The sequence below is a fragment of the Pithys albifrons genome, chromosome 2 (genome assembly GCF_047495875.1).
Source record: "Pithys albifrons albifrons isolate INPA30051 chromosome 2, PitAlb_v1, whole genome shotgun sequence".
Classification (NCBI taxonomy): Eukaryota; Metazoa; Chordata; class Aves; order Passeriformes; family Thamnophilidae; genus Pithys; species Pithys albifrons.
The window spans coordinates 96959570-96976212 of record NC_092459.1 but is presented as its reverse complement, the minus strand read 5'-3'; the positions used below and the strand labels follow the sequence as shown (position 1 = coordinate 96976212).

General features: G+C 34.2%; 1 protein-coding gene across 1 annotated transcript in view; it reads right to left on the bottom strand.

Moving 5' to 3' along the window:
* Positions 1-16643, bottom strand: part of SPATA17 (spermatogenesis associated 17) — a 104840-nt gene that overhangs the window by 72957 nt on the left and 15240 nt on the right. The window contains exons 4-5 of the mRNA XM_071548050.1: positions 16172-16222; positions 10435-10538 (exon numbers count right to left, since the gene is read on the bottom strand). Coding sequence (XP_071404151.1) covers positions 10435-10538; positions 16172-16222 — 155 coding nt within the window. The remainder of the gene's footprint in view (positions 1-10434; positions 10539-16171; positions 16223-16643) is intronic.

The window sequence follows — 16643 nt, the reverse complement described above, 5'->3', positions numbered from 1 at the left end:
AGACCAGTCATGTTCTTAATTTTTCCTGCAACATATGAAAGAGGATGTCTAACCACAGCCAGATACCACTGGAAGTTTTCTAGTGAATGTCATGTGAAAGTATCTGTTATCTTGTGGCACCGCAATTCCCAGAAGAGTGTATATGCTACCATCTGCACAGTAATAACTAGAGGAAAGCACACTGCTATGTTTTGCTACAGTTAAGCTGTTCCCAGTACTAGAATGAACTCATTTAAGCTGTTATCTCTCTGCTGCAGTGCAGTACAATGTAGACATATCTGCACTTCTTTTACTTTAATATATGGTACTTGGCAACATTTACAACATTCAACATTATGTGATTTAGAAAGCAAACATGACGTTAGAGCTTCTAAAGGTCATCAGCTAAGTTGATTTTCCTTCTCAGGGTATTATGAAACAATTTGATGAGGTCTACTCCATAACTCACATCTTTCACTGACTTTCAGACAAAAGTCTGCATATCTTTGTAAGTAAAATAGTACACTTTGTCCCCATTAAACAGGTTTACAACAGCAAGGCAGGGAGAGCTTTTATGTAATGACCCATTATGTACAGCAGAGCAGCAATGGCAAATCTCACAACTTTATATTGATTTTCACGGTACCTGGTGGTTCTCTCAAAATTTCTGAAGTGTTACCTCTTGAGCATCTATGATGTAATTTTAAATGAAGCATAAACCACTATGAAAGGCACAGCAAACAATTTATTTCTTTTTTTATATAAAGCAAATGCAATTATTTTGGGAGAGATCTCACACCTTTTTTATTAATACTGCAGTGCTACTTGAAAGTATGTGACTTCACAGCAATGGCTCATTGCCAAACTAAAAATATCAACTAGATTCCACTTTTTAGAAGGGCTACGAAATCCTCTCTTACTGTCTCGAAAACTGTGAAGGAATCAAAACAAACAAAAAAAAAATCAGGCATTTTTATTATGCAATGTAAGAGATCCCATTCAGAATTATAGCTTGTTCTCTGAAATTTTGGTTCTACCATATAAATCAGACTACATTTAATTATACATTTAAACATCCAATTATTCATGCCCAAAGAGTGCATTCAACAAATATATTCTACTGTCTATACCAAAGCACATAGTCTGCTGGTCAGAGTACTATATTCTTTCTTGCATAGCCAAGCACAACAGCAGATGCTGGTGAGGCCTCTCACCACGAGCACAAGTAGGCCAATGAGTGCTGCATGATTTTGGGTGGCATGCAAGCTGAAAGACTAAATTAGTTTTTTGATAAAGCTGTAAACATTTAGCAATCACCTCATTAACTGGAGAAGAAAAGAATAATCTCCTCAGTGAAAAGAGGTGGAAAATGTTGCTTTCTTGAAATACTATGTCATGTTGATTTGGTTTGAAGGTAGAAGAAACTGTGAAGTTCAAGGTAAAACACTGGGATTTAACTTCACTGTCAAGGATAAAACACTTAATGGATTCCTCTAATTATCCTTATAAGGTGAAGAATCTGAAGAATTTGATAAGGTGTAATAATAAGTAAAAGTTTCTCAGAGCTTAAAAAAAGTCATGCTCACAATATGAAGTACTATGGCTTTTAAAGGCAGTATTACAAGTAGGATTCACAGAGATGGAGAAACTCTTTTATGATCTGGTGATTGTGAGGTATACAAATGAATGCATAAATTGACAATACAACAGCAGGGGAAAAAAATTAAATTTCCTAGGTATAATAACTGTGTTGAGTTCTAATGCTGATAGTATTTTAAACGATGTTTGGAAGGTCTGTCCAAAGTGGTCACAAAAGTTATTTTAAGCAAAGACATCCTTCAGTGAACTCCATTGTTTATGTTTAGCATGGAGTTTTCAGTCTAGTAGACCAGCACATAACAAGAAGCAATGGTTCAAAGATAAAATGAAACTATTCCAGTGGGGAAATACGGGACATACTTCTAACACCAAAGGTAATTAACTCCTGGATTAAAATGAAAAGGGTATTTTCTATCTTTTACTGTTATTAAATCAAGACTAGATTGTTCAGTCAAAGCTTAATGGCCGTTTAATAGATATTGTTATTGACATCATAATGGTGAAAGATCTGAAGTTGGACTAGACCATCTGATTCCAAATGTTGAGTATCACTAGAATAAAAAACCCCCACACTTTTGTTATTTCTCTTTGCTGTTCTGGACTGTAAAAATAGACAGTTTTGGGGTTCTTCTCTGAGTGAGCACTTCAGAGACTTACCTCACCTTATATAACAGAAAGGTCTATTTATAATGACCTAGAAAATCAAAAACCAATTAACTAAGACAACTTTTTTTTTTATTTTGGACATTTTTCTTTTAAAATAACAACAAAAAAAGTGCTCATGAGACACTGTATACTGCTTTGCATCTCATGCAATTCCGTGATACTTCATGGGATATTATAGGATATACCAATATGGAGCAAAGGAATGCAATTTTCCACCATAAAATCTGAAATATCAAAGAAAGATCAGTAAGTGTTCACACCCTACAACAAAAATCAAATCACAAGCGTGCAAAAACGCAATCTGTAAACTCCACATTTCTAATAACAGAAGAAACTGTGATGCTCATTTTAAAGGTCTTCACCATTGTAGTCTGTATTTCTCTGACATAAATGGGAATATACTAGAGAGAGTCTCATCTCAAAAGCCTTTCGTTGGGTATGGCAGTGACAAAGAGTACCTTATTTAGTTTGGTCTTCCTTAACATCAGCTATCTCTGAGCATTTTGCCAAATTGTGAGCAACGGTACTAAGTTAATAAGGAGTTAGGAAGTACAGGACCAGTTAATGGCAACTTTGTAGCTACATTCTGACACAGTATCCTACATTATGATTAAAATAAACAAGCTTGTTAAATAGACTGTTGTGTGCCAAATAAAAACATATCATTTATATATTTTGATTTTATTTTGTTTCTTTGGAGATCTCAAAAATAAGCCACATTATAGTACATTCGGGAAAAGCCGTGTGTGTAAATTAAGTATTGACTGATGTATCTGCAGATACACTTACATATAAACTGGAATACTTGGAATAGCATGGAGGAAACTTAGTTACATAAGTGCATACAAATTGCATCTACAAATAAAAGAAATTTCTAATTTTCTAATGTAACACATAAATGAATGCATTTAAATTTTATGTTCATTATTAAGCTGAAAATTGCACAATGAAAAGAACCATCACCTTGTTTTAATGACAAGAGAACTGCTTTAAGTGAGCTCAGTAAATGGCACATAAAATTTGTCATATTTCTAATGACCTAAACAGCTGAAATGACTATGGCACATGAAAAATATTTATACACTTTTTCAGGAGTCTGTAGTTTTCAAGTGGTAGAGCCCTTCCCTGATAACCTAGTACACAGCCTATATATAGATGGCCTGTCATGTCTCCACAATTAGATAAACCAGAACTGCTATAATGTAATCAGTTACAACCTGAAAATTATATTTTGAAAATCAAGTTTATTAATATGTAATCTTTAGGTAATCATATTTATCCTCCTAATTTACACAATATTTATGATACTCTACATGTCCTTGAAATAGGGAACAGGGACACTACAGTATGAAAAAGTGGTCTAGCTGCTGGAGTTCATAAATTTTGTTCAGCTTTGGATGAGTTCAAAGAATTGCCATGTAAGAAAAGCCTTACAGAGGGAATTTATCTGATTATGGCAGTAATAATTACCCAGCTGTTTATTGCAGATAGAGAAATAATTCATGTAGGCAATAGGCCGTGGTGGCAATGACACTCCGCATTTAGTAAATATGCAAACTGTTCACTTCTAATTAACCAAGCTAGAGGATGCCCTTATTAAATGTATAAACTAAAAGTGCCTTCTTGACAAGTGATGAATTGTTACATTGCACAAACTCTTGCCACAGAATTACTGGAGTGAACTTGGGGCTTAACTTCATTAAGAGATCTTGTGGGATAGTTAAATGAGGATGGACAGCATAACAAGATCTACCTGACAGTCAATGATATGTTAGAGCTTAATGAAACTGTACCTCTTCCCCTCTTCTACTTATTTCTCAGTGAAGATCCTACTTCAGACAAAATAAAAGACTGTGAAGTCTGTCTATATAAAACAGATTAAAATGCTAAGATTAGTCAGTCTTTGTCCACAGATAATATTTTAGGAGCTGTCAGTAATTCTAATAGACCTATTGCAAAATAAAAAAAATCCATCGAGACACTACAGAGTCGAGGCACTACTGTGCCTTCTAAGCACTATGTTATTGTACTATACTATGTTGTCACACCTGTTTTATTCTACCTTCATCAAAACTATTCATCTATACCACAAATGATTTTGCCCAATGAGCATATACAAGGATCTCAAATTTCTTTCAATACATTCAGATAAAAATTTTACCTTTGGATATAAGTAAAATAAAGCTTAATGTTTAATTTGTTAGTCCTAATGGTGTGTTTAGTGTTATATAAAAACCGTATGAAATATTGCCTTCATGTCTTTAAAGATTACAGTCTAACCATTTACTTATGTTACTTACATTATTCATGTTTATCTGCAAAACTAGAACTATTTACACATAACTAGCTAAAAACATGGTAAGACTGCTTTCACCATTTCCTCAAGAAAGACATGAACAGAATAAGGCTCATGAGGTGCATGCAACTGAATCTGCATTGGAAATTCAGCTTACTGTGTAAACTTAATGATTCCTACCTTAATCTCATTGCATTCAGAAAGTGTCTTCCTATGGAGTTAAAACATGGCATCACTTTGCCTGCCCTATAGCTTTAGGCAGTTTAATTTCATGATCAACCTATAAAGTTTATTCTTTATACCTTACCTATCCTAACAGCATCAGGTTTGTAGCTATGGAAATACTCTGGGATCCTCAGTAGATTGTAGTTCTAATATTCCTACAAGACCTAGCAGTTATGCTTAAAATCCTCTGGAAAAGGCATAGATATCTCAAATTATGTGCCCTACCACTAAAATTAATATTCTATGAAAAGAAAACATACTTGGCATTTGTCTCTATTTCTATGGCTCCCAAAGAAAACTTGACAGGATAAGTTTACAACCAGAAAATTCAAATTACAGGTACGTTAAAAAGCATAATGTATTTCCTCTACATATCTTTGAAGACAAGTAAAGAAAGATGGGTTGAAGAGAATTAATTAAACATCAAGTGAAAGATAATACTACAAAAATTAGGTTTTATTGTAGCAGGAATTCCAAGGAGCTGTCTGAAAGGCTTTAGTGCTAATTGAAAATAGACTGCAGAATCAATTGCTTCTGCAGTCAATGATGAGGAACATTTTAATTGAATTGTAAGACAATATACACATTCTTCAAAACACTTTGACACTTGAGAAAATGGCCAGCACTTGGACTTATCTTTATCAGAAAGGAACAGACAGGTGGAGGCTAAACAAGTTGTCCTCATATTACTATGACAATAGGTGATTTCTTTCAAGACTGCTTCATGGAAAATAGCAATAGCTCAGAAGTTTTAAGAAGCAAAGTACTTGCCATGGTAAAAGTAAATAGACTTCAGTAATACTCTAATAATCAAAAAAGACAGTCTTACATATTTGGTACTGCATGCTCAGGCATATTTACAGAATAGCTAAACATTGTATTCGATCACCAGCAACAGGTAACAGTACTGTATTACACTGTTCATTAAGATTATAAAAAATCAAACTGCACAAAGGACTTGTGAACATACATATTGCCAAGGAAGTGATTTTTAACACTTTGTATTACCTATTATTTCCCTGACATTTCTTGAAGATCTAGACGTTTTAATGATGGCTGTGAAACTTAATCTGCTGATAGTACAGCTAGTCAAACTCGGATGAAAGTCACACTCTCCAGGGCCACTCAATGCTTTTTCACTACTAAAGCCAACAATGGAAAGAAGAATTTTGTGTCGATCCTCTGAGTGCCTGAAATTCAGAATTTATGACCTTAACTGTGTTTATGTACGCTATGATGCTTAATAAAGCTAGATTCATGTCTTAGTTTGCTACCTTTAAGTCAGAGTTTATTCAGAAGCAAGAAAGCCAAACTACCTGCCTTGATTACACAAGAACCCAATGCCACTACTTTGCCACTGCTTTGTTAGTTTTCTGATACTGCTATCTTTACTGAGTTCTGTGCCTAAGAAAAAATTTAAAAGGTGCCATTCATCAGTAAATGGAGCACTACATCCCAAAATCTTATCTCTTCTTGCACACCTGACATATAGCAAAGTTGCTTTGCTGTAGTTTAAAGGCCAGTGTGTAGATAACCTTAGGCAAAGAACTGTAAGTTAATCACACAGTTGGGCAACTGACATCATCCATAAATTGTTCTGATATAATGGCACCAGCATGCTAATTTATGTGAAGTGATGTCCATTTGCTTATCATGGATTAGAAACTGTTTCACATAAAACAAAATTCTAATGCATCATATGGAGTTATAGCCTATGCTAATTGCTTTTGGCATATTTCCTCTTGTAACCATTTAGGCAGCTCTTGGAGATGGTAAATTCAGCTTTAATAATGTATCAAAACAAGGTATTTTCCTTAAAATTAAATATGCTAACTGCACTGAGAAAAATGAAATTTATTTTAATGCATACCTTCATAAATGCAACCACACAACTAATCCATATTCAGATAGAATACAGTATGTGTTGGTACTTATTTAAATAAAAATGGATGCTACAGACAAAGACTTATTACCAAAATCTTAGTAATAAAATTTAGTAATATAAATATTTAACACCTTTCCTATTAGGTTGACTAAGAACTTCCTAAATCTTGAAGGAAAAAGAGACTTCTGGACTAATGAGCCCATTTCATTACCACACTGAGTGTAAACTGCACAAATGTTAAGAAAAATCTGAGTATGTCCTTATGTAGGTGGAGTCTAGGGTTCAAATTTGTTCTTTTAGCATCTGTCAAGGGATTCTTTGAATCACTTCTCTAACTACTAGAGACTCTACTGGGGACACCAGCAGCCAGCAGACCTATTGGTTCTGTAGCAGTAGGAACTAATAGGAATGCTGGAGGAAACCCACACACTCTTCAGCCCAGTGCGAGAGCCAAAGCCAACAGTTACCCTCAGTTCATACAAAGACAGTGCCCTAAGTCTGTTAAGTCCAACAGTGCCATAAGCAGTCTGTTAAGTGAGTGGAAGCTCACACATAATATGACTATTATTATTTAATTATATTTTAGGTCAATTTCTGTTAAATCAATTTCTGTTAAACTTAATTATATCCCTCTATGGCTTTAAACTGGGGCAGCTTCTATTAAGTTTACTTTCTCCTGGGGTTTTCACACTAAAGACAAATGATAAAGGTCTGGCTACTAAATGAGGGCAGCTATTAAATAAGGACGGCTTGTATTAAAGCTGAATGGTAAAGATGTGACTACTGCTTGAGAAAATCCGTAAGTAAAGCAAGTGTCTTCTATTTAAAAAACGAAACAAAACAAAACTAGGTGGACAGAGAAGGAAACAAACTTTGGTCAGTAAGTCTTATAAGATACTCTTACAAGAAACTTAACAGAATATCTAAAGTTTCATGGCAACTTCCTTCAAAGCTTCTCTTAGACACGAGTGACTGCTAATTTGATACAGGTTCCTCTTTAACGAAAAAGCTGAAAATTAAGCACTAACCCTGGTTCCAGAGTCCAAGAGACAGAAGGACTGTCTGAAGACAGAGAACCATACAGTGTAGTTCAGTTTAGAATCACATCATAATTCTAGAAAGAATACAGTTTAAAAAAATTTTTGAAATTATAATTTGCTTTTTGGAAAGGTTGAGGAGTGAGCAGTTCATTCCCCTCTGGAGTTCTTAAAATCAGTCTCTGTTTTACTGTTGTTTTATTATTATTCATGAAGCAACTAGTTTCTTTACTACCATCAACACTGCACATGTGCAAATATTCTGATGAATATAGCAATAAGACAAAGAAAAGACGCACATCCCCTGTTGTGTTGTTTTATGCTGTTCTAGGGATGTGAAAAGCTCAAAGTCTAATCTGAATGAACAAGTATATCAGTGGCTCTGTCCACCAACATGTAAATTTCCATTATACTGTTGCTTGAATAAAATCCAGTCATTTCAAAAACTTTCACAAATTCACATTTCATAAACTCAATTTCTGATAATTACTCATAGTTTTTACAATGCACAGTTGTAATAATTTTTATATGCAAAAATGCTTACGAACAACAAGTTTACATTTGTCCACATCTGATGTGATGGCTGATGAAAATATGCAGAGAATCTCTTTCACCTGGCTCAATATTTCATGTAAGAAACACAGTGGGCCACCTTGGGGCCAAAGTAGTTGGCAGCAACTTAGTCCAATGACAGGAAAAATCTGTTTGGCTGAGGGCCTACACCTAATCTTCACTAAACATCTGTTAGATATCATAAGAAGAATGTTGAGGATGATATACACATTAGTTTTCAAATGTACCTCAGTAAAGGGATTACTGCAGTGATTCTTGCTTGCACTTGGAAACTGATGCATTTTTAAAACTTAAACAGTAAGACCCATTAGACCAAATTAGCTCAAAAACTATATTTTAACTTTTTTTTAGCCAAAAGGCATGTATTTTTGTGAATTCCAGAAGACAGAACTCAATATAGCAAAATACCAATACATCAGTTGCCGGGTAAGAGCTCACAACTACCATCTTCTACATATTTTGATATACTTGAAGTCATATTGTTCATCTTACCTGTTAAAGCAAAAGCATGCAGAAGTATTTCTTGGTTAAAATACCTATGCTATGCATAGGTTTTAAAGCTTTTAATGACCTGAAATAAATATTAGGTAATTTGATCCACATGTCAAAATACCAAAACCCCAGTATTTTTGTAGTCCTCCAAAGTTAGATCTACCCAGCAGAGATCTGCTGTGGATATGGGAAAATAAAATACAAAGCTCCAATCAATCCATGTTCATAGCATAGCAGGAATACCACTTGCTATTATGTTTTGTTCACATTCATCAAAGGTCAATCTAACTAACAAGTTATGAGCCCTATTCCAGGTTTAGACAGGGAATGGAGAAGATTGAGAGAATGGTTATGAACAGAGAAGCAGGTTATGTCTCTGAAGTTCATCCAGTTATGTTGATTTTAAACCAGAGAAGTTATGGCTTCCTCTGCTTCCCAAGATTTGGTCTAGTTGTCCCAGGACTCTAACTTTTCAAGAAGATAATGTATTTCAAGGATTTCAGATCAAGAAGGTACAGTTGAAGAGATAACAGAATTTTTAAGTCTGGTTTTGCTGAGTTGTGATGCAATTTCCTGCATAGAATATATTAAAATGAAGAATAATAGGAGATCAGAGGTGTTATCAATATGCTTCATTACAGGAAACAATGTAATGTGCAAGTAATAATCGTATGATAAAGAGGACATGGCTTCAGCTATATTGTGGAAAAATAACACAAATTAATTAGCAGCATCGATAATTCTCTTTTTTCATATATAATTTGCATATGCTGTTCTATGTAAGTTTTTGTCATGTGATTTAGACAAGCCTTCCAGAAATATTTGTTTACTAGACTCCCTTATATTTCTATGCTTCAGACAGCAAAGATTTTTCTTGCACACTCTGAACAGCAAACACCGGATGGATTTGGTCCAATACCTTTCATTTACAATGAGAAAGTAATGATCATGGTCACCCTGTATTTTGTCTGTTTGCTTCCACTGTTCCTTGAAGTAACGGCCATGGATCAGGACATCAAACGCACAGGGAAATAATTACCTGTGTTTTCAAAAGGTTTCAACTTAAGTACAGGGAAAGACAATGGAGGGATAGGAGAAATAGAGTAAGAACATATAGCAGCTACATTTCTAGCCAGTCATATAACAGGCAATTAGTTCTATTCTGCAACCATAAAAAGTATCTCCTTCACTATACCCACACCAGTATCTTTCACAGTTAATATTCATAGTATGGCTCATGCATATAACTTAAATCCAAATCTACACTTGCATTCACTGTCAATAATCAATATTCAAAACAAATTATGAAAATAATTTTTTTTAGCTTGTGTATACTGGGGAAAAAAATAATCTAGTTCAACAAACCACATATAGGGCATAATAATCTATGAGTTCTGACCATAGATGAAGAGCCAAATTCATTTTCATTAAATTGGTAGAAACCCAGACTACATCTAATTAAGTAAAAGAAATTATTCTGAATTCATAACAGTGTAAATGAGAACAAAATGTGATGCAACATGAGTAGGCATAGGATAAAGAAAATGAGTGATAGATATATATATTTGATAGTGGAGGGCAACCTACACTCAAAGAAAGAATTTAACAAGAATTTAACCATAAACTTTTTACAAAATAGAAGAGGAAATGAATGCTTTACCACATGGAGCTTTTGTCTTTACCTGACAAATGCGTTATTCACAGAAACAGCTTGCAAGTATTTCTTCAGTGCATAAAAATTATGAATGTATTTCCGAACATAATAACCTCGCCACCTTTTCTGGATCTAGAGGAAAGAAATATTTTCTTAGTATATTTCAAATTAAAAGTTTGTATGCATATCAAATACCTGCAGCATATCCCAAATAATATGCTTTTCTTAAAAGTGCTACAAAGTAGAAGCACCGCTAAGTTTCAATTAAGAAAATTAGGGTAGAATGTAGTGTAGTTAAAAGGCAGTATGAACTATTAAATGCCAACATTAAAAAAATCATATCAAGTTGTAAACCACTGTTTATATTGGGGTGTGACAATGAAAACAAATGCCTGCTACTACTAGTGGCATTGCTCTACGTAAGAACAGTAAAATGCAGACACCAGAACTGGTTCCTTTTCCCAGGTACAATAAGCATTCGTTAATCAGTCATCACCTCACCAACATCTTCTGCTACACTTTCATTTTTATGCTCTGGAATATTGCAAACTGAATAAAAGCCTTCCCAGTAACTCAGTGAATCAGGCTTTCTGCAAACTTGATTTACAATTTGCAGTTCTTTCATCTCCAATGTAAAATGATGAATGGCTATTGGTTGCAGGTGAATGATATAATCTTCTCACAAAATACTATTCTCCTGCATAGAAGAGAAAGCCTAACCTGGAAAAAGGAACTTCTTTCTCTGTAACTAATTATAAAGTTGCATTATGAATGGAAATTAGGTAGTATCCTCCACCAGAATGAATTAATATTTTGAGAGATTTTGAAAAGCATAAATTGACAAAAAAGAGAAAAAGAAAAAAACATAAAACTGGGGAAAAAACCCCAGTCTACCTGACTTTCCCCAGGAATTGATTTTGATGAAACCATTTGAACCTTCTCTGATACTTACAAATTCTAATCATGACGTTTCTGAAATTATTAGCCGTTTACTGACTGTCTGTTTTGTAGGAAGGGAAAATAAGCATTAAGAATGGACAATTAAGCATTGGAATGGGCTGCCCAGGGAAGGGGTAGAGTCACCATTCCTGGAAGCGTTCAAGAAATGACTGGATGTTGCACTTAATGATGATTGGTCAAAAGTAGGACTCAATGATCTCAGAGGCCTTTCCCAACCAAAATGATTCTGCAATTCTGTGAATCTGTAATTAGGTAAAAATTATCAGTACTGTCATTTGGTTAGCTATAGTTACTCCTATGCCATGATATGTACAGGTGGAAGACGTAACTATTCTGTCACGCTAAGGGTTGCTCTCACTCCTCATTTTCTTTGCCATAAGAGGTCAGTGTATTCTAGATATACACATCTGAAAAACAGATTAATGATCTTTCAGATTAGTTTCATATTAGTCAAAGATTAATGATGACAGATTAATGATCTTTTCCTTTGTTCTTAATGTCCAGTTCTTCTTCTATCTTTACATTCTTCTGTCCTTGAACTTATTAATTTTCCTGCAAAATATTTTTTACTTCTTTTCCATTTTGTCTCTTTTTTTCTAATTATTTTTCTAAACTAATCTCCAACTTTCTATCTTCTAGTCTGCAGTACTTTCATTACTGCTTCAACATCCATCTCTTTGACCTTTATAGCTTTGAAAACTTGTAAGACTTAACAGCTGAAAGGCAGAATCTACATTGAAAAAGCAAGAAGTTTGAGGTTTTACTATCCAGAAGCAACTCCACGTGAGAAGCTACTCCCCTTCACTAAATGCATTGAAGAGAAGAATGTTGCAATTTTCTAAGAACTCTCCTTCTCCTGTGGGCCTCCAGCTACCAGACTTTTCAAGAACTTAAACTCTTCAGTGTACCTACAGGAAATGTTCTTTGTTTTGCCTTTACATCAACCCTCCTATACCCAAAACCAAGGGGTGACCTGGGAAGTGGAGTGAAATCCATGTGTTTGTGGTATCATTCTTTTTTCTTGCCCTATCTCATTCTAAATAAGCACATAAAAAAAGGGAAAAAAGAGTATATCACAGGGTTTGTGTTTGATTCAGCAAGAAGATTAAAAGAAACCTTGCATATTGCCCACACTATCAATAACCTTTGCACTCAGTGACTTCAGACTCTGCATCATCAAGTCTTGAGAGTGCTCTTCATTAACAGGCAAAGTTCTCTCTAGTCCTTCCGGTTCCTTTGCAGTCCAATTCTGTACCACAGTGATAACTGACAAAATTTATTGCAATTTTTCCATCTCCTAACTTTCCCTGAGCAGAAAACAGAACAGACTGGAGCTGTCTATAAGAAGTCTAACTAAGGCAGGGATGAATATTGTCATAGTTTGGTACCATTTTGCAGTCACAAAACCCAAACCACTATTTTTCAAAGTAAAAACCGGCATTCAGTCTCAACTGATGACACCTTGGGGTACAGTTATGATTATCTCTTTTTTTTTGAGATTTAACAAGAGGATAAGTATCACAGGAAAGCTTTCCTAAGTCTTTGAGTGATGTGTCATCCAGAAAATTAAACTAAGCGCTAGAGTTATTAGGAATAAGAGGATAATAACTTCCAGTGCTAATATTTTCTTGTATTTCCCATCTGTGCATCAGCATTTTCGTCTCTTCCCAAATAAGACTCAGAACTAATTTTAAAAGTTGGTATTTTCTATCTATGCGTTGTTATATGTTTGGGATTTTTTTTTAATAAAAAGGGTTTGGACCTCTAGACATTGTTATAATATGAATAAACAACAGTTATGGGAACAAGAAAGGTTAAGCACTAGACATGCTGCTTTGCACTAGGTGATAGTAAATTTCATACTCTGCAACTCCACTTTGTCTTAGGCAAGCTTATTGGGTTAAAAACAAATAGAGAAAGAGCAAAGAATGTGTATGCCTTCAGAGATCTGGGATTAAGCAAAATCCTTTGCATGTGAATAAGGATCTTAGCTTTGTTTTCCTGTTTGGCTTCAAAATTTCTCAACAAGAGCAACTTGGCTCCCATATAGCCATGTGCTCATTAATGCAGGATTATGGTCCCTTTGAAACTCTTTCTGACAGTCTTCACCTCACGGTTATAAATGTGGAACTGGATATTTCTGGGTTAAAGAATCAAAACTCAAACTGAAAGACAAAAGGCTCAAATTGTCTAAGGCTATAATTATCTCCAATGGGCTCAGTGTACCAATTAAATGCTGCATTCTACCTTTATTTACACCACTTTCTGTTCAGAATGAACTCACTGATTTCAAGTGAATGAAACCTAAGTAAGAAAAACTGCATTACGTCTCAAATTATTTTATTCTAGATTTCTGTTTCCTTAGTACAGTATATCAGAGATCCCAAAAGATTAGTCTTTTTAGAAAAAAACATTTTACACACAGCTTCTGATAATGCTCATGTTTTCAATGTGAAATTTCTAAATGGTTGCTTTTATAAGGAAATATAAAGTGTTATGACTGTATTTCTTCTTAATTACAAGGTGAATGTTTAAAAAATTCTTGAGAAAAAAAGAAACAAGTGTGTATGCCCTTCAAAGTAATTAGCAAGTTTCAACAGTGATTGGTACAAAACAATTATTGTCATTGATCAGCACTGAACAGATAATTTTAAACAAAGTCATTGTGTGCTCAGCAGATTACAGCTTGTTAACGGGCAAGTTCTAAATGACCTCTTAAGCTAGTCAAATCAATGATGCATATTCCTCATTAAGTAACATCAAAATGTAAGTGGTCTTATAAATAATGTTTATTTTAAGCACTAAAACAAATGGCAAAACCTTGATATATCAAAAGCCATCTGCTCATGGAATTTTTTTTTGCCATAGGATTACTTTTGTTGCTGAAAATTTATAGCAACCTCAAATCTTTTAAGGGAGAAAATCATATTATGACCTAGTACTCAAAACTGAAACTGATTAAAACAAGATCTCTGATTTAATTTTAAAATGTAAAATTGATAGTTCTGGTTACTGCAGACAGAGATGTAGAGTGACTTCAAATCTACAAGCATGTGTATGTCCTCCCTGATGCTTCAAATGCCAAAATCAAAACTGCCTTTCTAAACATTGTCTATAAACTAAAATAAATATTTAATAGCACTTTGAGGCAAAACTAAGTGGTTAAAAAGAAAAACATACACAGTTGTTCTTATATTTTTAGAACACTGAACTACATTAGTCATGAACCAAGCTCCCAGTGTGTGAACATGAGGCACTGTTGGCTTAGGAAAAGTAAAGTCTGGCCATGCGTCTACTCTGCCGAAACTCAACAGGCCTGATTCTCTATTGCCCTGGACTTTGGCTAGTTCTTCAAAAAACAGATGACAGAAAAAAACCCAAAACCATTCAGTGTTTCAGATTGGTAGCATTTTAAATCTGCTCTGAGATATGGCTACATAAGATTTAGATAGAGAAGAATTGGATTCTGACATTTGCAACTAAATAAAGATCTGTTCTATTGTTTTCTACTGATTTAAATTTCTATTAAAGGACATGACTGAAAAAATGGTACTTTGAAGATTTACATCACCTAATGATTCAACATTATATTTCCATTACAAATGAATGAGAAAACATTTGATTTCTTTAAAAATGAAAGACCAAATGCAAAACTCCATTTGACTAGAATACATAATTACCCCTGAAATTTGGTCTTCAAATGTCTTCTAAAAGTACACAGGCAACTTTTAAGAGCTGACTTACATCTTATGTTTTCTCACTCATATCAGCTGCCTGAGTAAATGGTATTTACCTACTCTGGAATACTTTCCAACTAGCTAACTAAGGAATAAACTAAAAAAACAACAACAAAGTACATTTGTGAGGAATTAGACTGTTAAACACCTTCAGATCTCTAACATGCACCAAATGTAAGATTCTACTTTGTGCCTCTGAGAGAACCAACACTAAGAAAAAAACCTGATGGAAACACATCTCCTGACTGACTTATTCTGGACCCAGAAAGGCTATAAAATTAAAATCCATTCTGAAAATCTTCCCACTTTACATGAGTTTGCTTGGGTTAATCTCTTATCCTCACCATATTCCTACATATGGTAGAATTCAAAAGTAAGATGCCCTGTCTAAAAAGATATAGGCCTCTCAAGTAAAGCAGTTTTCTATCACAAAATAATTAAGATAAAAAGATTTCATAAAAATAATTATCTCATGTCCTTCTCATATTTGTTTTACATATTTGTTTGCAGTTTTCCCCATAACATACCTCATCTGTTATAGATTTACTAAAGTTTAAGGACAGTTAATACTCTTCTTCATTTAGAAAAACTCACTCCTAATATCACCAATGAGATCACTGCAGTTCCACCTCTATATTTAGAGGTGCTCTGAGTAACTCTCGAGGTTCAATACATCAAATGTCATGTACTAACAACAGAAAAAGCACAGCTATATCAGCACATCAGCATAAAAGCCCCACAGTTCCGCAGAATTGTAAATATATGTCTACATTTGTTAAGAACATTGGCAGATACAATGTTTGGGGGTTTTAGCAGTATTGTACATGATAAGGTACAATGAACATTTCAATGGGGCAAGACACATGCAGGTGTCTTAAATTCAGCTACAGTTTTCAAATACAACCCAGACTACTGAGCGCAACTTTAATTTTTAACTATGTACTATTTCCCACTGTTGCCATCAGCATATCAATCAAGTGTATATTATTCTGGTTTGCTCATTTTATTAAAAGTAAATTCGGAGCACAATTGACTTTTCATTTGTTTAACAAGTGAAGAAATATTTACCCTGACAGCCATTTCATTGTAGAAATTCATCTTCATAATAAAATATGCTGTCTGTGAACCAAGAAAAAAAAGATGACATATATTTCAGTTACACAAAGACAGTCCTCCTATTTTTACATATAAAAGATAAGAATCTTTATACATAATACATAATAAGAGTTCTAGGCTTACAGAGAATAAAATCAAACTTTGTATTGAAGAGATAGGCTTCCTAATACATAATGCAGGCTTAACCAGAAAAATCTATGGTAGTCAAACTAGGAGCTAATGGAGATATATGATCATAAAATGCTCTCCGCTGAGTTTGATAATCAATGGTGCTCTACTGAGAGTAGAATAACAAAGCAGAAATATTCACAAGTGCTGGTGACACGTAGTATTGTATGATTTATTCACTGGGGTTCTTTTAGCCAAAACTCACAGAAACATAAAAGGAATTCATATTTCAAGACGTCTGGTTTAATGAAAAATT